Source organism: Gopherus evgoodei, chromosome 5 (genome assembly GCF_007399415.2).
Source record: "Gopherus evgoodei ecotype Sinaloan lineage chromosome 5, rGopEvg1_v1.p, whole genome shotgun sequence".
NCBI lineage: Eukaryota > Metazoa > Chordata > Testudines > Testudinidae > Gopherus > Gopherus evgoodei.
Genome location: NC_044326.1, coordinates 23667475 through 23689729, shown reverse-complemented (window position 1 = coordinate 23689729; position 22255 = coordinate 23667475). Strand labels below are relative to the sequence as shown.

General features: G+C 41.3%; 1 protein-coding gene across 4 annotated transcripts in view; it reads right to left on the bottom strand.

Moving 5' to 3' along the window:
- The window catches only part of AFAP1 (actin filament associated protein 1), a 183784-nt gene that overhangs the window by 16093 nt on the left and 145436 nt on the right, over positions 1-22255 (bottom strand). For all 4 annotated transcript variants that reach the window (XM_030563808.1, XM_030563811.1, XM_030563810.1 and 1 more), the window contains 4 exons: positions 21367-21451; positions 16740-16889; positions 13006-13217; positions 7487-7632 (listed from right to left, as the gene is read on the bottom strand). In XM_030563808.1, the coding sequence (XP_030419668.1) occupies positions 7487-7632; positions 13006-13217; positions 16740-16889; positions 21367-21451 (593 nt within the window). The remainder of the gene's footprint in view (positions 1-7486; positions 7633-13005; positions 13218-16739; positions 16890-21366; positions 21452-22255) is intronic.

Genomic DNA, 22255 nt, shown 5'->3' with positions numbered 1-22255 from the left:
ATGAACATATGAATGGATGACTAGGTAGCAGCCCTGCAGATATCAGGAATTGGCACATGGGCCAGGAAGAGCCCCAACGAAGCTTGTGCTCTAGTTGAGTGGGCGGTTACAATTGCTGGTGGAGGCTGATCACAGCAAAAACGGATGCCAGCAGTGATTCAAGATGAGATTCTCTGGGTAGACACTGGACGATCTTTCAACCTATCTGCCACTGTGATGAACAACTGCGTCAACTTGCGAAATGGCTTGGTCCTCTCAGTGTATAAGGCTAGCGCTCTCCTAATGTCGAGGGAGTGCAACCTACACTCCTCCTCCAGACTTATGAGGCTTTGGGAAGAAGACTGATAAAAATATGTCCTGGCATGTGTGAAATTGTGAAACCACCTAGGGCAGGAAAACTGGATGCAGCCGCAGCTGGACCTTGTCCTTTAAGAAAACTGCATAAGGCAGCTCTGAGGTAAGTGCCCTAATCTCGGAGACACTGCGGGCAGAAGTTATCGCCACCAGGAATGACACCTTCCAGGAGAGCAGAAGAAGGGAACAGGACACCAAGGGCTTGAAGTGAGCTGCACAATCACTAGACTCAGGTCCCACAGAGAGACTGGGTCCCAGACCTGGGGTTACAGTTGCTCCAGACCTTTCAAGAACCGGACTGTAATGTTGTAAGTGAAGACCAACCTGCCCTGGGAAGAGGATGAAAGGCTAATATGGTGGCCAAGTGGACCTTAATTGATGAAAGGGACAAGCCTTGGAGCTTGAGATGCATAAGGTACTCCACGATGGACTGCAGTGAGGCCTGCTTAGGCCTAACCCCTTGGGCCAATGCCCAACACGAGAATCGTCTCCATTTGGCCTGGTAGGTCTTTCTAGTGGAGAGATTTCTACTAACCAGTAGGACCTGCAGGACACAGGCTGAGCACTCCTGCTCTTCAGCAGTAAACCATGCAGCAACCAAGCTGTTAGGTGCAGCACTGCCAGATTCGGGTGCAGGAGCCTGCTGTGATTCTGGGACAGGAGATCTGGTCACTGGGGTCATCACCGACAGGTCGATCAGTGTCCTGAACCAGTGTTGGCATGGCCAAGCCGGTGCTATCAGGATAACTTTGGCCTTGTCCTGCTTGATCTTCATGAGGACTGTGAAGCAATGGCATTGGTGGGAAAGCATACAGATCCTCCGACCATAGAAGTAGGAAGGCATCCAACAAGGAGTCACTGTCGACTCCCTGAAATGAGCAAACAGGTGATATTTCCTGTTCTGGTGTGTCGCAAACATGTCCACCTGGGGAGATCCCCACTTTCGGAAGATCCCACTGACCACCTCGGGGTGGAATGACCATTCATGATGAGATGAGAAGGCTCTGCTGAGGCGATCTGGCAATACGTTCCTGGTTCAGGGAGGTGCACTGCCATGAGATGAGTGGCATGCTGCATACACAAGTCCCAGAGCTGGAGGGCTTCCTGGCAGAGTGCTGATGAGCTGGCTCTTCCCTGCTTGTTGATATAAAACATCGTGGCAGTGTTATCCGTCAGGACTTGAACCAGTTTGCTTTGTAAGTGGGACTGAAAAGCCTGATAAGCCAGGCAAATTGCCTTGAGATCCCTGACATTTATGTGGAGGAAGTGGTTGACCCCTCCGACCAGCAGTCTGGTATACTGAGCTCTCCCAGATGGGCTCCCCAACCCAGGTCTGAGTGTTGGAAACCAGAGTTAGTGTCTGATTGCTTTGTCATCTCTTCTGCCTCTAGGCCTAAGCTAGTGGCTACCCTTTGGATCAGGATCCTTCTTCCCCCTCCTCTCCAGACGAGGCTGTGGTGGGGCCTTCCTGTGCTAGCCCACCGGTGCTCACTGATGGGCTAGCACAGGAGGGCCTCACCACAGCCTCATCTGGAGAAGAGGAGGAAGAAGGGACCACTGGAGGGCGGGGGGCCCGGGGCATCATCCCACGCAGGGAAAAGGGGTTTCAGGGTGGGCACCTGTCCCTCCACCTCAGCATCTAGGAGGAGGGCCCTTAAATGATTGTATTGCTCTTTTTGTGTCCAAGGACAAAAGTTCTTACAGATGTGACACTTTTCTTTAACCTGGGATTCCCGCAGGCACTTCAGACAGCTGCCATGCAGGTCACTAACAGGCATAGGGCTATTACAGTCAGTGCAGGGCTTAAAACCCAGTGACCAGGGCATGCCTTGCCTGGGGCAAAGTCCTCACCAGGACCCTAACTGACTAACTACCATACTTAACAGCTACTTGCTAACTAATCTACAACAAACAAAACTAATTATAGCTGGAACATAAAGTCAAAAGGGAAAGAACCGCTGCTCACTTGCGAAGCAAGGGAGAGAGGCTTTCTGAGCAACCACCACAGGCAGTAAGAGGGAACTGAGCAGGCGTAGGGCAGGCGGTGCCTGATATACCAACACATGAGCGCGGCACTCAAGGGGGTGCCACAGTCAACTCTATGGATACCGCAAAGGCAAAAGTCTCCGACTACTGTGCACGTGGGTGTGCACACACCTAGAATAAAATCGACATGAGCAAACACTCGAAGAAGAACTATGATTCAGAGAGGAATTTGCTTTCATAAACAGCCCTTGAAACAGAGCCAGTAACATGAGACCACAAAGATCCTTAAGATTCAAGTACATAAAAAGAGATAAGAAGGAAAACAAAGATTCGCAACAGACCTATTCAATTTCTGAAGTTGACATTAATTAATGACAATAAAATCATGCAGTAAGGTAGATGGGTCTTTTATTTCTCCACGGGGTTACAAATAACGTGGGAGAAGCCTGCCAAACACGTTATATTTTATTCCAATTATGTAGAATGAGGAACAATGTTTTCTGCAGATAGATTTTAATAATATTAACTAACCATTGTCAGCATTTAGAGCTGGTCCTGTAAGGTACTAAGTAATCTCAACTCCCACTTAATTCAATAGGAAGTTGAAAACCTTCAATACATTTCAGGATCTGATCCTCAGGAGAATGAACATACTGCAAATGTCACATCAAGTTGTAAAATAACTGAGAAAATAACTAGTGTGGTATTGTATGTTTTGAAGTATTACACTGCTCACAGTCTTGATCATAATCAGAAGATATTACACATTGCTTTTGAAAATATAAATCTGGTATCTCTCTATAAATCAAATGCCAGAGTAGAGAATTATTGCGCACAATGTTCACTGCTACATTTTTACTACTGATATGCTCTTTTCATAACTCTTTCTTTGCGTGTATACTGAAATTCACCCTACTGCAGAGGGGCCAACACAAGGCTCATGTGCTATTTAAGTCCTATTTTTAAAGGTCAAATGTAACTTAAATGGCAAATAGGTCTTTTGTTGGCCAGCTGCACAGTGGTGAATTTCACCCATACAGTATTATCCTATAATGATCTTGTACAATAATCATCGTCTATTATAACATCCAGTACAGAATTCCACTATTTTCTGTATTAATGTTTCACAGCCAAAACATGTTTCCTTTGTAACAAGGGCATTCAGTCTTATTCCTTACAGATGATTAAAAGTTTCTGAAGAATTTATAGTTGTTTACAATTAACAGCTTTGCATAAAATGTTTATGTTGCAATCCCTAATGTGGAAAAACTCTCATCTACTGACTCCTTGTTCTAGGTAACATTGGCAGAATCTGGCCAAGGTCCTGATTCAGCAAAAGCTTAAGTAATTGAGCAGTTTTATAAAGAGGAATAGTCCAATCAAACTCCACGTGTGTAATTACTGGCATGTGTAAGTATTTACAGAATCAGGTCTTGCCTTTGTAAGTAGTTTTTCATTGCCATCTGACTTTAGACATTCCTGAGCCCCAACCAACGAACCCTTCAACCTGAAATTGATCATGTCTTCTTCCACAGGAGCATTCTTAAAAAATATATTAGGATTCACTAGACAAGACGATCATGAGATGAGAGTTTGCAGGAGGAAAAAAATCTTAATTCACCATTGTAAAAATGCTCCTAACTGTATCATAGCTATAAAAACAATAGTGTTGTCATGAAACTCCAACATTTTTTTCTGTTGTCCTTAATGAGAAACATTATCCAAATATTTCCAGACTATAATTAGAAATATTGACAGCCCCTGCCCCAAATATGGTACTATCTAAGTAGAAGACAAGAAGGGATGGGGATGGGGGGGAGTGCAAGGAAACAATGAGATGATACTAGTCAAACATGACAGGCAGTGGTCTCAACACACCAGCAGCCAAACTGTTGTCAAATGTATTGTCGGCATCACAGTAAAAGAGAGTTTTGAAGGTAACTTTATGGATGTTTATGGGGAGCACCTCCCAAGAACAAGGGGCAGGATGGGATAAAGCAGAAATGTACTTGTTTGAAAATATAACAAGTGACAGAATCTGGCATCATGGGTCGACTGGAGGTGAGAGTTGACATCGTGATAGCAACGGAGAGATGATATGCAGGATTGGATAGGTCACAAAGAGCCTAGAAAGTGAAGACACACAGCTTATGTTTGATGTGATAGAGAAGGGGGGGGAACAGCGGAGGGATGAAAAGAGGGGGGGTGACATGATCAAATGGGCCCTGGTCCATGACTGGGGCTCCCAGGTGCTATGATAATACAAAACAAAAACAATGATAGGGTAGAAAAGTGATCTTTCCAGGAGTATTCTGAATGGATATGAATGAGGCAAGATTGCATTACTTGAGGCTAGAGAGAAAGTTGTAGTAACTGAGATGCACGAGTTTTTGCTGTGTGGATGGATAAGAAAGGCCATGTCATTTCTCATTTCCCCTTCTAATTTTACAAGAAAAATTGGATCAGAAGTTAAAAGAGACATGCCCTAGGTTGTTTGCAGATAAGCTCTTACATTCACTTTATTGTGATACAACAAATTTAAACAAATACTTGATAGGGAATTTTTATTACTTTGCAAGTTACGTTTGGCATTCCTTTCTAATATGTGGTCTAGTTGCACTTATTTTTTTTCACTTGGTTTCAATTAATATCACATTTGTTCATAAAATGAAAGCCAAGCAATATTCAGGCAAAAACATTTGCATCCGGCTTCTCTTTTACATGTGGTTATCACTAGATGCTGATGGAAGCGAAAAATGCATGTCACAGGAAAAACTTTTTTGAGCCCTATTAACTTCAAAACATATATAAGAACAAGCCTCTAAATTAACTGCATTATGATTCTATCAAAATTACTTGGATTTGACAAAAGTGGGATTGTGGTAAGAGATGAATCAACCCTGATTTCTATCAAAAGCCATTCAAACTAGCATGAATGAAGCGTCTCATTTTTCTGCACTGCAGCTCTCCGGACCCTTCACTAGTGAGAGTACAGTATTTCCAACAGGAAGCTATACTAGGTTTTCACCCTTTATGTATTTTTAGTCTATTCCTATTTATGACGGCTATATTGAGCTTGATTCTGAAAATGCTGAATCCCAGTAATTTCAGTGGGAGTTGAGGGCACTCAGCACCTTGCAGGATCATGTTTATAAAGTCCTAGTAAACTGTCTGGCCAAGATATTTTCTATCCACACTTTGCTGTCATGAGGCATATACTAACAAACTCTGCATTGTGTATTGAATTCATGTATTGATGTGAATTTCAAAACTGCGAGTTTTTAATCCTTCAGCAAGGAACAACTGGATGTAGTGGTTCTATGAGAAAGACAAGGTGGGTCTTTTACTGGACCAAATTCTGCTGGTGAAGGAGACAAGCTTTTGAGCTACACAGAGCTCTTCTTCAGGTCTAGGAAAGGTAATCAGAGTGCCAAAAGCTAAATACGAGGTGGGAGAGATTGTAGAATCATAGGACTGAGTGGGACCTCGAGAGGTCATCTAGTCCAGTCCCCTGCACTCATGGCAGGACTTAGTATTATCTAGACAAAAGGTTCTCAAACTGTGGTCCGCGGACCACCAGTCGTCCGTGAGCTTCAGTCAGGCGGTCCGCAGATAGTTCCAAGGTGCGCACCTGCACGGCCGCACACGAGAGAATGAAGGGCACCCACCTAATTAGTGGAGTCATGCAGGTGTGGCTCCACTAATTAGGTGCCTGGACCCTGGAAGGGTGAAGACACACATGTAAGTTGAGGTGGTGGCCTTGGGGCAGAGGCAGTGGGGTGAGAAGAGGGGGTGGGTGGAATATGGGACGTGCAAGGCTTCAGCAGCCAGAGAAAGAGGCGACTTTCCAGAGCTCTAGGGTTGTGGCTGCCAGGGAGAGATGGCCCTCCTTCTGAGCCCCAGCTCAGGGGCTGCTGTGGCGGGGGGAGAGAGGGCACATCCATCACATTAGAAAGGTAAGACTAGTGATATTCAAATACGAGTTGTGTGCTTTTATTTGTAGAACAAAAAAAGGTCAATATTATTAAGTTTTTTTTAAATATAGCACTTTTATCCAAAGTGCTTTACAATAGTTAGCTAATGGTACAAACAACATTTGGAAAAAAGAACGAGGAGTACTTGTGGCACCTTAGAGACTAACAATTTTATTTAGGCATAAGCTTTCGTGGGCTAGAACCCACTTCATTGGATGCATGCTGTGGAAAATACAGTAGGAAGATATATATATATATAGACAGAGAACATGAAAAAAATGAGTGTTGCCATACCAACTCTAAGGAGACTAATCAATTAAGATGGGCTATTATCAGCAGGAGAAAAAAACATTTGTAGTGATAATCAGGATGGCCTATTTCAAACACTGTGAAACATTTGGAAAGATCATTAAGTGGTCCACCGATACCCTCAGCAATTTTCAAGCAGACGGCGAAAAAAAAAGTTTTGAGAACCACTGATCTAGTCCGTCCCTGATGGGTGTTTGTCTAACCTGCTCTTAAAAATCTCCAGTGATGGAGATTCCACAATCTCCCTGGGCATTTTATAACAGTGCTTAACCACCTGATCAGTTAGTTTAAGGGTAAACACCTGTGGCAAGAGACCATTTAAGGTGAAGTGGGCAATTCACACCTCTGCAGTCACAGGACAAAGGAGGTATAGTGGGTTACAGATTGTTGTAATGACACATAAAATCAGAATTTCTGCTGAGTACTGAGGGCGAAACCAATTCTGTGAATTTACATTAGTTCTATTAAAACTTGGAAAGTGAATATAACCAGCGTAAACTATTGTGACCGAATTGTGGTCAAGCTTCAACTTATTTGATCATTTAAAGCTTTAGGGCTGCCAGACAGAAGGGGTTAAAATAGCACCTAATTACTAGATTCCTCTTACACTATAAGTGCGAGAGTTGAATACATCATAAAAGTGGACATATTCTGTCTCTCTTGTAATACTTAGCCGGATGCCAGCACGATAATCTTAAACACATCTCGAATGCTTAGAGACTCAAGATTTCAATCCCTCAGGAGTTTAATATCTTGGCAAAAAAGGGAAGGTTTGACAAAGTCTCTTGATATTAGAACTAACATGAGGCTGCAAATTCTGAAATTACTGAAAACACCCTTAAATTGCTTTTAATGCATCTTACCAGAAGGTCTGTTTTGCAGCTTGTATGATGCTTGCAGTCATCTCCACATCAATATAATCATAGTGCAGGGCTCCAGGATCTGTAGATGAACCGGTTTCAGCCAGTAAAATCCCAATCCATCTGCCCATGTCTTCGGATGATGAAGCCTATGATGATGAGAAGATCTTATAAAAACTCATAAATTATCACTGAAACAATAGGCTTTTTAATATTAATTACTTAATAATTACGCTTTCATTTTACTAACGTTAATATAATGATGCATCTGAGGCTCTGGATCACCTTTGCCAAACTATGTTAACAAAAAGTAACATTCACTGAGGTTATTCTGCCATAACGAACATATTTAAAGCAACATGTTAATAGATTATGGAGTAAAACAATATGAACAGTTCCAGCAAAAGAAGGAAAAAATAAATGCATGAAGCCAGTGTATCTAGGTATGCACCTTGCTTATTTTTGATTTCAGAAATCTGAGACAAATGTTTTCCACCACAAGGCTAAGCTTTTAAGAAAGGTAACTTGTCCAAATTGTAAAGACAGGATAACCTTGGACAAAGGAATACTAAAGCAGGTTGAAAAATTGGGGGCGGAGGAGGGCATTAACATTGTGGAAATCATTCTAGTTTTTTAGTTTTTGAAACTGAATGATTTTCAGTTTTTGAAAAATTTCATGCAATTTTTTAGGCATTTCAATATTTATTTATTTTAAGTTTCTTTATTCAATGTAACAAACTCAAAGATTTTTTCCTTTAACTCAATTTCCTTACTGTAGTTCCTCTTCTTTATATTACACTTCATTCATTTCCTGTTCTTGTAAATCGTCATCCAAATAACCTGTACTGCGCATATATAGCATGACCATTCTTCAGGGACAAGACACTGAACTGATCAGCACTTAAGTGTTCAAAGTATCTGACCAGAGTCTGAAAATGAAAGTTTGCCTCCCACTAGTTTCCTTACAAATGCCACTACATGTTATTTTTATCTAAGGTTTCCAATTTTAACCAATAAAAAGTCAACAGAGCTACCCTGGAGCCATTTTTCATAGTTCAAGTCTGGTTTTAAATAAGCACTGAAAAGAACTTATTTTAGCTCATTTGAAATTTCGTAGGCTGTTTGTTTTATTCTGACTTTTTTTTGTGGGGGGGTGTTCCTACCCTTGGATTTGTTACAAAGATATTAAATAATACAACTATGGAGCTCTTTAGTGTAGTTTTCCATTTTACAGCTATTCCCTGTGTTAAGCAAGAGTGCATTTTCTCAAATTGGCTCAGTGGTTGTCAGTAGCTGTCTTCTCTTGGTCTTTGGACTTGCAGAATCCAAGTCTAGAAGGGACCACTGTGATCATGTAGTCTGACCTCCTATATAACACCGGCCACACAACTTCCCCAAAATAAACCCTACAGCATGTCTTTTAGAAAAAAACATCCAATCTTGATTTAAATATTGTCAGTGATGGAGAATCCACCATGACCCATGGCAAGTTGTTCTAGTGAGGTAATTACCCACACTGCTTTAAAAAAAAAATTATGTCTTATTTCTTGTCTGAATTTGCCTTGCTTCAACTTCCAGGCATTGGGTCATGTTACACCTTTCTCTGCAAGTCTGAAGAGCCCATAAATAAATATTTGTTCCCAGGGAGTACTTATGGACTGTAATCAAGTCACCCCTTAACCTTCTCCTTGTTAAGGTAAGTAGATCGAGCTCTCTGAGTCAATCACCTATAAGGTATCTTTTCTAGCCCTTTAATCATTCTTGTGGCTCTTCTCTGAACACTCTCCAATTTATCACACTCCTTCTTGAATTGTGGATACCAGAACTCGACGCAGAATCCCAGCAGTGATCACACTAGTGCCAAATGCCAAGGTAAAATAACCTCTCTGCTCCTACTTGAGATTCCCCTGTCAATGCATCCAAGGACTGCATTAGCCCTTTTGGCCACAGCATCGTGCTGAGGGCTCATGTTCAGATCATTATCCAATAAAACCCCCAAATCTTTTTCAGAGTTACTGCTTCCCAAGATAGATCCCCCCATCCTGTAACTATGACCTACATCCTTTGTTCCTAGATGTATGCATTTACCTTTAGCCATATTAAAAGTGTATATTGTTTGCTTGCACCCAGGTGATCCAGATCACTCTGTATCAGTGATCTGTCCTCTTCATTATTTGCCACTTCTCTAATTATTTTTTTGTTATCTGTAAACTTTATCAGTTATGACTTCATGTTTTTTTCCAGGTCATTAATAAAAATGTTAAAAAGTATAGGGGCAAGAACCTACCTGTGCAGGACTCCTCTAAAAATACATTAATTCAATGATGATTTCCTGTTTACATTTTGAGACCTATCAGTTAACCAGGTTTTAATCCTTTTAATGTGTGCTATATTAAAAAACTAGAAAGCTATAAAATAAATCAAAATGTCATGTCTCTTACAGAAGTCTAAGTATATTACAACACTACTATCTTTATCAACCAAACTTTTAATCTCATCAAAAAAAGATATCAAGTTAGTTTGACAGGATCTATTTTCCATAAACCCACATTGAATGGCATTAATTACCCTCCATTAAGCACCCTTGTAATTCTTTATTAATAGAGTCCCATATAAGCACTCCATTATCTTACCCAGGATTGATGTCAGACAGACAAACCTTACCCAGGTCACCATGTTTACCCTTTTTTAAAATTAGCACAGTCTTCTGGAACTTCCCCAGTGCTCCAAGAGTTATTGAAAATCAACATTAATGGTCTAGCGAGTTCCTTAGCCAAATATTTTAAAACTCTTGGAGGCAAGTTATCCAGACCTACTGATTTAAAAATGTCTAACTTTAGTAGCTGCTATTTAACATCCTCCTGAGAAGACTAAATGAATGGAAAGAGTGTTATCCTATGCTATGACTACATCATCTGTCTCCTGTCTCTCCCCTCCCCCAGTGCTTTTTCTGCATTATTATGACCTTCGTCCTCAGTTGAAGATTTTTGGGCCTCTTGTTAAATACTCTTAAACAATTCCCAATTATCATTTACATTTCTCTGATTAATTTCCTCTTCCCAGCTGATTTGGCTCTTAATTGTTTTCAGCTTTGTGAAACTGGTCCTTTTAAAGCACCAAGTACATCACTGGTCTAGACTTTGCACATTACAAATGTGATCAAGTGTTTATCACTTTTACTTAAGTTGCCAGAAATTTTTAGTTCCTCTTTATCTGTCAAGCTGAGGTGTGATATAGAATTCCCCAGGTTAGATGCAAGACTTTTTAAGATAGAAAATTGTCATCTGTAGTATTTAGCAGTTTCAAGGATGTTTTAATACAGGCAGCATAAGACCTCCAGCATACATCACTCAAATTACAGCCCCAAATGATCACATAGTTTTTTCCCTTATGTTATGATAGGTGCATAAGGAGGCAGCCATCCTGTTCTCTAGTGTGATTTGGTGGTCTGTGGCCAGGGCCGGCTTTAGGAAGTGCCCAATTCGAACAGTTTCGACGGGGCCCCGACAGGGATGACTGGAAAAAAAAAAAACCCAAACCAAAACAACAACAAAAAACACCTGTAAAAAAACATGTGGGGCTTGAATTCACCAGGCGGTGCTCTGAGTCTTCGGGCAGCACTTCGGCGGTGGGTCCTTCACTTGCTCCAGGTCTTTGGCGGCACTGAAGGACCTGCCACCGAAGTACCACCGAAGACCCAGAGCAAGCGAAGGACCCGCCGCCGAAGTGCTGCTGGAGACCCGAAGTGCCGCCAGATGAGTAAAAATTAAAAAGGCGCCTCTAGCCAGGGAAGGGATTCTCACTGGGTGCGGAGCCCTCTTAGGTGCGGGGCCTGATTCGGGGGAATTGGTGGAATTGGCCTAAAGCCGGCCCTGTCTGTGGCAGACACCAACTAATACTCCATCTTGTGTTTTAGCAGTTAGGACACTAATCATTAAGCATTCAAGATAATTTTTTTCAGAATCATCAGTGACTTGGAAACAGTCACTGATAATTCTGGAAAAATGCCATTTTCGGCCTAGAGTGCCCCTTCTCCTCCCTTATTGCTCACCTGAACCTTCCTTAACAGGTTAACCCTTGATTTAACATCCCAGTCATGAGAATCTTCCCCCCAGGTTTCAGTGATACCAACTTGATCAAATTTATGCTCATAAATGAACAATTCCAATTCCCCTTGGTTGTTACCCAGACTCATAGCATTAACGTATAGGCCATTAAAGAATTTCTTCTCTTCAACTAATTCTGTTCTCAATATCTTGATTTTGTCTTCAATCTTTTTAACCTCCCTGAGATCCTAGCAAGTTCTTGGCTAACCCCGGGTCCAATTCCTTAGCCCTGTGATCTGCATCTTGCTCCTTGACCTCATCATCCTGCTGCTCAGCTGCACGACAGGGAGCTTCTGTACTTTCCAGCATCGCACTAGACTCCAGGGAAGGATGGGTACCAAGTACTCTGTTCAGCTCCTTAGAAAAATGGACAGGTTTTAATTCATGCCTGGTTGGTATTATTGAGGATCTCGATCTTTTGCTACCACTGCCTGCCAGACCAAATAACTCCTTCCTCAGCAAGGTGCTCAGACACCTGGTTGTCCCAGAGGTCAGCGACACCTGCCCATCTGCCTGAGACTGCATATTTCCATGGAAGGATGCTTCGCTCATTGCGGGACAGTGGTTTGGAAGAAGCTGATGTTCATAAAATAAATGCACCTCTATAAGCTTTACAGGGCAGGCAGTACTATTGAGACAGATAACTTTCTTCTGGCAAACCTGATCCATATGCAGCAGAATGCAGACTAGAGAGGACACTACTATGGGACAGAAGCACTAAGGCTATTTGCAATACTAGAGCTATTATGCTAGCTTTTTCCATCCAATGCTGGAAGAGTACACAGTGCTTAGCCTTGCTTGAAACAAGTCTAATGTAAATTATGGTATAATGGCCTGTGTACAACTGGGAGTGTTTCACTGTTTACATGTGTGGTGTGCATGGTAGGTGGCCCAACTTGTGGCTAGGAACCAAATTTCTCTAGTACAGATACACCCCCTGATGATGACTTCAGAATAACAAATCTTAAAGTTGATTAATATGCCCAGGAGAAATAGAGATCCAGAGCTCTAATCTTCAGTGTAGTGAGCCACAGCAAGGTTATTTAATTAGCACTCAGTCATCTGTATTCTGAGTTACCTCCTTGATAGAAGACTAACAGGGGAGGTGCATAAGCAATTATAAAGGGAAGAGAAAAGGTCAGCGTGGAGAGAGAGACAGCAGAAAACATCTTAACAGGGAAGACTGTTGTGAGTAAAAAAATCAACATTAGGGTTTTCCCCTTACATCAATTCTCACCCAGATAAGTCTCTTTTGCCTGTAACTCTTAATTTATTTCTGTAATGTTTGTTACCCAGCTCTGTAACTGTATTATTTAACCGTGGAAAGCATTTTGAAAGGCAGGTTGCATGAACGAACGGTCATGTAATTAGCCCATGTGCATCTCTGCAAAGTATGCACATTAATAAACATTGCACCTCTAACACTGCGACCTCCTGCCCATTTCGAAGCAGACGGAATGTCAAGGGATGCTTGGAATCCAAGCCTGGAATGACTTCACAGCCACGCAGAGGAATAGAAACAATGTGGGTCTTCAGATCTGTTCTGTCCTTATGGAATATGAGCTTATTATCTTTCACTCTGCACCACCGTTCACGCCACCGGTTATTTGAGAGCACATTCAGATATCCTGCAATAAAACAAAATACGAGATATTTTATCCTTTGCTTATTTTAAAAAAGAAAAGGCTTTTTTAATGTAATGGTAGTTCGTATAAAACCTATTTCTGTATGTGCAGATTGACAATCCAGATGATTTTAGGAAGACAAATAAATGGCCTTTAAAAAATGTTTTATTGAAACTCTCACTGTACCAGTAACTCAGAAAGCATGGCTTACAAAGATTTGATCCTGGTCATATTCTGAACATATGCAAATGACTGTGCTGAGTTAGCAACAGTTATGGCTGAATATTCCAGAGCTCTTCTGCCACAGGGCTTCCCTGAGATTTTAGTAAAAATGGAGGCGGGAGTGTGGGTGTGGGAGTCAAGAGGTGTTCCCACTGTGAACCCCAAAGTAGGATGATGTTCAAAAGCACCATTTAAAAGGTTTCAGTATATCCTAGATTACACTAGAAATATAACCTGCTCATGTGAGAGTTACATGCACGTGCCCACACAGCTTTTTCACAACTGAATCACATTCAACAGTTCTGTGGATATATCTAGATCTATCACATTGCAAATTGTGTTTTCATAGTGCTTTCTGGGAAAATAGTGACAGCTAACCCATGATGACTCAACAAGGAACAAGGGGACTAATGGACATGCACATAAAACAGCACCAGCAGCACATGGGACTAAGCACTCAAAAGGCATCCCACTGCTTAGAGAGTTGGAAGGAAGCAACATCAGCAAAAGTGGTTACACAGGCATGATTATGAGGTCCCAGCTGCACAGCAAAATATTAATGTTATGACCTGGCTGCAGGAAAACAACCATACGCAACCTAAGCTGCTGACAAAGGCAAAACATCATTACAGGGCCATGGTTACCATGTGTTATTAATTATGTTTCTTGTGTACATGCAAGATGTGTAGAACCAACCATGCCATTAACTGGTTACAAACCCAGTGAAAAGTTGCATGTATATGGACGGTAAGTTAAATATGGTGGTGGAATTTCAGGGAACTATGTGTAAAGGGGGTGTAAATGTGGGGCTGCAGGGCACTGGGAGAAAACCCTGTGCTACTGTGAGATGATCAGGGAGTGAGCTTGTGCTCATAATGTCTGAAAACAATTTCATAAAGACCCATTAAACTGGATTCATTTGGCAATTCATTCTACTTAGCTAGAATAGCTAAACCAGAGTGATTAGTTTTACTTGTCGCTCATTGTATTTAATTTTGTGTAAAATACCCACCTCTGCTGTTCTTTGAGTTCACTGCATGGAAATTTTAAAGCAGAAACAAAAAATCTCCACTGGGAGTTCATGAAATTAAAATAAGTAACTTAAAAACTAAACATAAAACAAAAAACAAAAAAACAAAACAACTCCCTCCCCCCCCGAACACCTTCATATTAGGTTTAGTTAAACCACTAGTTTATATTGGAAGAGAAAAGGACCTTTGAACTTGGCTCCGAATCACATATGGTGCATGAATTATAGACAGTATATTTCCACTTCCAAAAAGTGTATTAAAAGAGGAAAAGATTGAATGACATTTTCTTCAGGGCAGAATTTATATGAAATGACTCATCTTTTACCTCATTGCCGATTTTCATTTTCAGTCACAAGGAGGAAAGCTCTTAATCATTCTGGATAGCTATCTTTTTGGTTTTCATTAAAATTATGTGTTACATAGCTTAATTTTTCTGGGTTTCCATTCCAACATCATAGTTACAACTTCAAGTCTTGATCCAGCAGGATATATCAGCATATCTGAACTGTGCAACCCTTGGAAGATGCCACAACTCCCCTCACCCTACCCCACCCCACAAAAGTGGAAATCTGGAGAAGGAAAGAGTCTCCTGATCTTGGTTATTTAGGATTCTCAGTATTGTCCACTCCACCCCACCCCCACCCTCCCCCTCCCCCTCTTGAAGACTGGAAGAGATTGTGTAGTTGGTGCAAAATGATACAACCGCAGGGATGGAAAAGCCTTCTCATATACATGGCAGCTGACCTATTTAGGAATGATGAGGGGTTCCTATTATTTAAGCAAAATCTCTCTTTTTTCTCCTATTGTGCCCCTCACAGAAGCTCTCCCAGTTCAACACACTTTCCCTGAATTAAAAGAGCGCCACCCCTTAGCCCCTCCCAAATGGCCCTATTTAACTTTCAAAAATCAACATGTATCCAAGTCCTGTGAACGGTCTTAAACGGGGGGGCGGGCCAGGGGAGAAGGAGAGAGAGCTTTGGACTCTGCCTATTGGCCAGATTTACAAAGAAAAGCAATCCAGCTTTGAAGAACCCTCCTTGTGATTGCCAGAGTGCAGGGGGATTTCCTTTTCTCACACTGTGTCACCTCACCACAACTTCATTTATCTTTTTCCTCCCCTTTTTTGATTTGGAAGTAAGGCATACTCAGTGAAAAAAGCCTCAACCTATGGCGCAGGCCGCAGGAACGAGCCAATTTCGGAAAATGAGGCAAAACGCCTTCTTCTGCAAAGGCTTCCCACGATGACCAAAGCAGAAGCCTTAGTAATACATATTTCCAAATAAAACCTAGAAAGGATGCTGAGTAGAGCCCATTACCAACAATACTAACAACTATATTTAGTGGCCAGATAGGAGATAATGAGCACTACAGAAATACTACAGATTACATTATATAACTACAGTCTAGAGGAAAATATTCTGGGAAAAGAACTATCTCACATAATAAGAGAGTAGTCAATTAACTGCAAAGCCCAGAAAGTTTATAGCTTCCATGGAAGCCAGATGTTGCAGAAGGTCAGTTGTGCTTTTTCCAGCTGCTCTTTTTGGTTGATAAACACATCTGTACTCTCTTATATATCGCACACACATACACACACACACACAAACATCTTTTTAATTAAAAAAGTTGCTTATACATGTGATTCTCAAGCTGTGGTCTGTGGACCACCTGTGTCTATGACACAGTCCATGGAGTTGCTTCTATCTGTCAGGCTTTAAGCAATAATATTTTCTGCCATTTGCTGCCTCATGAATGACCTCTTTTAGGGTTTCCAGAGACTTTTCTGACCATCTAAAGAGGAAAATAATCGCTTTGGGCACCGTTGAACCCTGCATAGTTGCTTCATGGCTTTCTTTTTTTAGGGAATGAGGGAAAGGTCTTTTTTTAGGGAATGAGGGAAAGATCAGCACTAAATATACACATATCTAGAGGCAGGAAGAGAGAGAGAGAATAAATAGCATGGATACCAAATTTTGGGATGGAAAAGAGTTAAGCAAGCAACTCCACCTATCACATTTTTACCTGGTATCCTTAAATATTTAAATACTATCCTGATGTTATCAAGCACTATGGTGCGTACAGGAAAGGGGGATCAGGATTGAGGGGGGAAATGGCCTACAAGAAATTAGTTATCTTGTGAAGTTTTACACAATACCAACTAGTTTGAAAACCACTGCAGCAGGGGAAATTGTATATGAACGGCTAGGCTAGGAGTCTATAGTGCTTTAGTTGCAGTGTAAGCTTGAGAATCTAAGAGAGTCAAATCACTTACCGCATGTTGGAACATCTTCCTCAGCTGATGAGGTCTGTTCATCTGTTGATGGCTTTTTCTTTCCTAAACTGATGATCTTCGTTATTTTTTTCCCCGTTACTTTAGTCACTGCACCCTTGGGCTCTGACTTGGAACTCTTCTTCCTCTTAACTATCAAGAAAACAAACATGGACATCTTAGTATGTTTGAATGAAACCAATTATATTAAAGCACATGGATCAAAATAGAAAGGAAAACAACTTCGCTGCAAACACACAAGCACAAAACTGACTTAATTCTTAACATGAGCATTTGGACAAAAAAGCTGCCTTCTGACAAGAGACACACAAATGCAGGTGCCATTAATGCTGATGCCCATATCACATGCCCAGCACAATATCAAAAATATGGCACAGAGAAAGGTAAGACTAAAGCAAGTTTATCATTAAAATTCATCAGTCTAATTGCTCCTCTGCACTAGAACCATCTTCTAATTTAGAAGTGTGGTTGGGCTAACTCCATGCTGTACATTCAGCCTGACTGCACTGGAACAAAAATGGAAGTTGGATGATCTCCTGTCATTGTTCCTCAAATGCATTTTCAACATAATGCCATGGCAATGAATCAGACCATTCTTTTAGTAAGTATATGCCAGGCAAAAATATCCCTGCTATTGGAACTAGGTAACTATAAAGATCAGAATGGGTCTTTGGGAAGGGCATGTATTATAAGATAACTTTCCTTTATAATGGAAAAATCAAGATCACTTAACGCTCCCAATGATTAGGAGCTGGTGTTCATTTTTATGGAAAGGACAGTGCAGAAAAAAATAGTTTATTGGATCTAATCATTACATATGGGAACTTAAAATAATGCATCAGTATGATTGGTATGAACATACAGATTGGTGCTGAACTTAACTTGCTCCCATTGAAGTGAACAAGATCAGTGCTGGGGACACAACTTTCAAAAGTGGCTAAATGACTGAAGAGCCTACATTATATATTTTTTAAAAATATAGCAGACAATCACAACCAATAAAAAAACCCCCAAAAGCTGCACAAAACTTTCTTTGTGAAACCAGAACCATAATTATCTGGCTTGAGTTTTATCAACAATATAAAACTCAGCCTTGACCAACTATTATTGCAAACAGGGGCTCACTTTGAGCTCAACCTTAGTTGACAGACAAGAAATGAAATTTAACTTAGTGGTTTTGACAGAGCTGAGCTGAGTTTCAGCTTGTTAGAACCATCTTTCCCCCTCTCTACACACACAAGCACGCATGCACAAAAACAACTCTGTGGGTCTGAACTGAGCCCCCTCAAAGACAAATAAAAGATTAATTTGAAAGATATGAACTGAAATATGAAACATTGACTTAAAAAATAACTGGTACAAATTATGTGAATTGGCAACTCACGGGAAAAAGAAATGATTCATAAATTCTCAAACCACAATTTGTTGTCTTTTTTTTTAGCCTTCATTATTTGTTAACATGGAAATTATTAGAAATTCCATCTGTCATCAAAACTGTCTCTTTCAGTGAGACTCCACCACCAACATATATGCAGTGGGGCAGTCCTGTTTTCAGAGGTGAAAGTGGATTATCTGAAAATCTTCAGTAGAATGATGATTTGTGTGTGGGAACAAAAAGCTAAATCCTGCCCATGGATCTGCAGGGCTGGTGTAACCTAATATTGTGCTGTCCCTACATGCAGTGAATTCCCAAAGGTCTAGGGAAAGAGAGCATCTGATCTGCTCATATCATCATGAGCACAGGGAGACAGCAGGAGGCAGCACTTGACTGAAGACAGGCTGCTATCTCACATAGCAGCAGCTTAAGAACATCTGCAGCTGTGGAGTAGGGGAGGGAGGGAAGAAGAATGCTTATGTCTGGATTTGGGGAATAAATGTCCACACCCCCCAGAGTTCAAAGAAAGTGAAATCAAGCTCAGTAAAGTGGAAAGTGCAAGGGAAGAATTCCCAGCTCCAGGAAAATACAGTGAAAGGAGCCCACGTGAATTCTAATGTTCTTGCTTCCTCTACCTTCACTCCCCATGGTGTTTTATTCCGCCATGGAGAAGCAAGGCAGAGGAAATGACCTTTCTCCCAACCTCTTTCTCCTGCAGTATGTGAAAGGGATACATCCCCTGATCTCAAGACAGACGGGCAAGTAAGCCATTTCTTTTCACCTCCTTCACCACAGCAGAACAAGATGCTGGTGGAGAGAGGGGGGCAGCAGCTCTGTGGGACCAGAAGGGAGATCAGTGCACAGTGAAGCCAGCTTCCCTCAAATGGCTAACTGAGCTTTCACTCTCACAGCTACAGCTGATTTAAAAAAGAACCTGCAACTCATTCAGAACCCCTTAAAATGATTTAGTGATAACAGCCATGTGTTAATGCATTAAATGTCATTATTTTGTATTATTCTCTTCACTACTACAAAAGTCTGACTCTGCTATGACAGAGTTGAAGGCCAAGAGTTTCAAGTGACTAGTGCAGGGGTCGGCAACCTTTCAGAAGTGGTGTGCCGAGTCTTCACTTATTCACTCTGATTTAAGGTTTCGCGTGCCAATAATACATTTTAACATTTTTAGAAGGTCTCTTTCTCAAAGTCTATAATATATAACTAAACTATTGTTGTATGTAAAGTAAATAAGGTTTTTAAAATGTTTAAGAAGCTTCATTTAAAATTAAATTAAAATGCAGAGCCCTCTGACCAGTGGCCAGGACCCAGGCAGTATGAGTGCCACTGAAAATCACCTCGTGTGCCCCCTTTCAGCACCCATGCCATAGGTTGCCTACCCCTGGACTAGTGTTTTTGATTACCCAGCTTTGGACACTTCAAATGGGCCTGATTTTCAGAGGGTGTGCATTCAGCACTCTTTTGAAAATCAAGCCCCTATAAGGTGCCTCAAGTTGGGCACTCAAATCACTAGACACTTGTGAAAATTGTGGACTATGCACATATTTTGGATTTCCATACCACAGACAAATGAAACTGGCTTGGGTGTCTACCGCAACACAATTTTTTATGTCTTCTGTAGTTTTACGAAAGTTTCTGTAGTATGTAAATGTAGCAATACATTTTGGATATAGAAGTCATAGTGAGCTACTGTGCTCCATTCTGTTGACTGGGGTGTGGAGATCTATACATTTGGGAGAGTCATTCAAAATCTCCATTGGAAAGGGAGGGCAAAGATTACAAACTAAAACACCCAAAGGAAACAAACACCCATTTGTGTCAGGAAAGGGAGACACAGTGCTTGCCCAAAAGCCAGTGCTGATGCAACTGTTTTCCAATAGAGCTTACATCAGCTTTTTCACAGCTACAGGAAAGTACTGATTAAAGCAAATGTGCTCTTCTGAACAAGACTGAGTATCGGTTTATGGTATAGGTTGGTATCACCAATTTACAGGAGTCTTTTCTTCAAGGGGAAACAAAAAGATAATCTGGGGATTGCTTTTGCAGACCTTACTCAGGAAATTGAATTTGGAATGTCCCTCAGCTTGGAATCTAAGGACTGGGAACAAACTTTCTGACTCCAAAGTGGAGTATATCATTTTAAAGTCATTTAGCATACATGATTCTTGTCTTCCCTTATAAAATTCTATGACACCCTTCCTGTTTAAAATTGTAGGGGAAAACCTTACATGCAACATAGTGATTGGCTCAACTCCCCCATAGAAGACAGGATTCTTTACAAACACAGGAAAAAGTCATTTCAAAACTTACATATGGACATTGATCTTGCTGTCACTTACATCAATGTTACGTGTGGATAACTAAAATGGAGGTATCCTAATATCTGCTGTAGCAGGGTGTTCCCCTGCTCCTGCCCTGAAGGGCTTGAAACAGCCCAGGAGAGGGCTGTGGTTGGGGCAGGAAGTCTGGGCTGATTGGGGAAAGTAGGCTCAGCTGTGGCCATACCCCAATCAGGCCCAGCTGGCCCCCATAAGAGGCAGTGAGCCAGAGGCCCAGACACTCTGTCTCTGCATTCAGAGAGAGAAAGGCCTGGTTGCAGGGAGATAGACATAGAGTACCTGAGTGGAGCAGGGCTGGGGAAAGGCAGAGGAGCTGGGGAGCTCCTGCCTGGAAGGCCCCAGGCTGCGACCTAGCATAAGGCCAAGAGGTACTGGGGGTTGCAGAAGGAAGCCCAGGGGCAGGCCAAGGCAACAGGTCCAATCCCTCCTTGACAGTGATGAGTAGGCTGATACTGCAGTCTGCCCCAGGGCGTGGGGCTAGACGATGACTGGCAGTAGCCTTATACTGAGGCGAGATGAGAGTGGTGAGTGGAGGTTCCCCGGGGAGGGGAGACCTTAAGAGCCGGGCACTGGGTCCAGGGAGGGACATGGGGGGCACAGGACAGGTGGATCACCGGCCTGCAGAGGGCGCTCTGGAAGCTGGAATGAGTTAATTTCCCGAGAGACCAGCAGGAGGTGCCGCAGGGGGAGTCCACTCGTCTACACCACCAATGTAAAGGTTTATGTAATTCAACCTTGGCACAGTTCAACTTTCAGGGCAGATATAAGACTAATTATATTACTTACAAAGCATTATTACCTATTCCCCTAAGTCATAAAAGGAAAAAAAAATATATTTTTATACTGAATATGTGAAACACACTCTGCATCTGGGATTCACCTTGTTCTTTTCCATTACACACAGCAGCGATTCCATTTTCTATAGCACCCTCCCCATCTGAGCTTGGCCTCTCAGAGGACAATTTCTGCATGGACAAAATAAATTAGGTCATTTCTCATGTGGTCACACTGGTCAAATAATGTGTCATCGGTCAAATTAAAGTTATGCTTATTATTAAATTAAATACATGCCAAGCATCCATTTCTGAGAACAAATATGAGATAGTCAAGAGTTCATTTACATTACATAGATTTCTTATGTCACCACACAAGCATAAGTTTTGTTAAAACAAAACAAAACTAAGCACACACTAGAACTGTATTGCCAAATATATCCCATTCTTTTATCCTTTTAAGAGTAACAGTCTAACCATGTAACCCAAATCTAACAATGAACCATGTTAGCCATAATATATTTTTATTACATTTATAGATTCTAAAATGTTGCTCTCTGTTAATGTGCTAACCAACAAGCACATTTTACATACAATAAATCTTCAAAACTATATCTTTAATGAATGCTTTAGGTAATTTACAACTGACAACCTACAAACACAACATATTTCTATAGGTAGAATTTCAGTACTTTCAATGTGTGTTAATAAGGGTCCTTTGCTGGTATGAACTAGAGTAAATGGTGGATTCTCTGCAACTGGAAGTATTTAAATTATGATTTTGGTAACTCAGCCAGAAGTTCTGGCTCTATTACAGCAGTATAGGGGTGCGGTTCTCTGGCCTGCAATGTGCAAGAGGTCAGATTAGATTATCACAACTGTTTCCTTAGAGCCTGAGACTATAAAAAAGTCTGTGAAATTAGATACTAGCAATTATGTGTATATTACTAATAAAAAAAATTAAAAATCTAAAGTTTATAAAATAGCTATTACCTA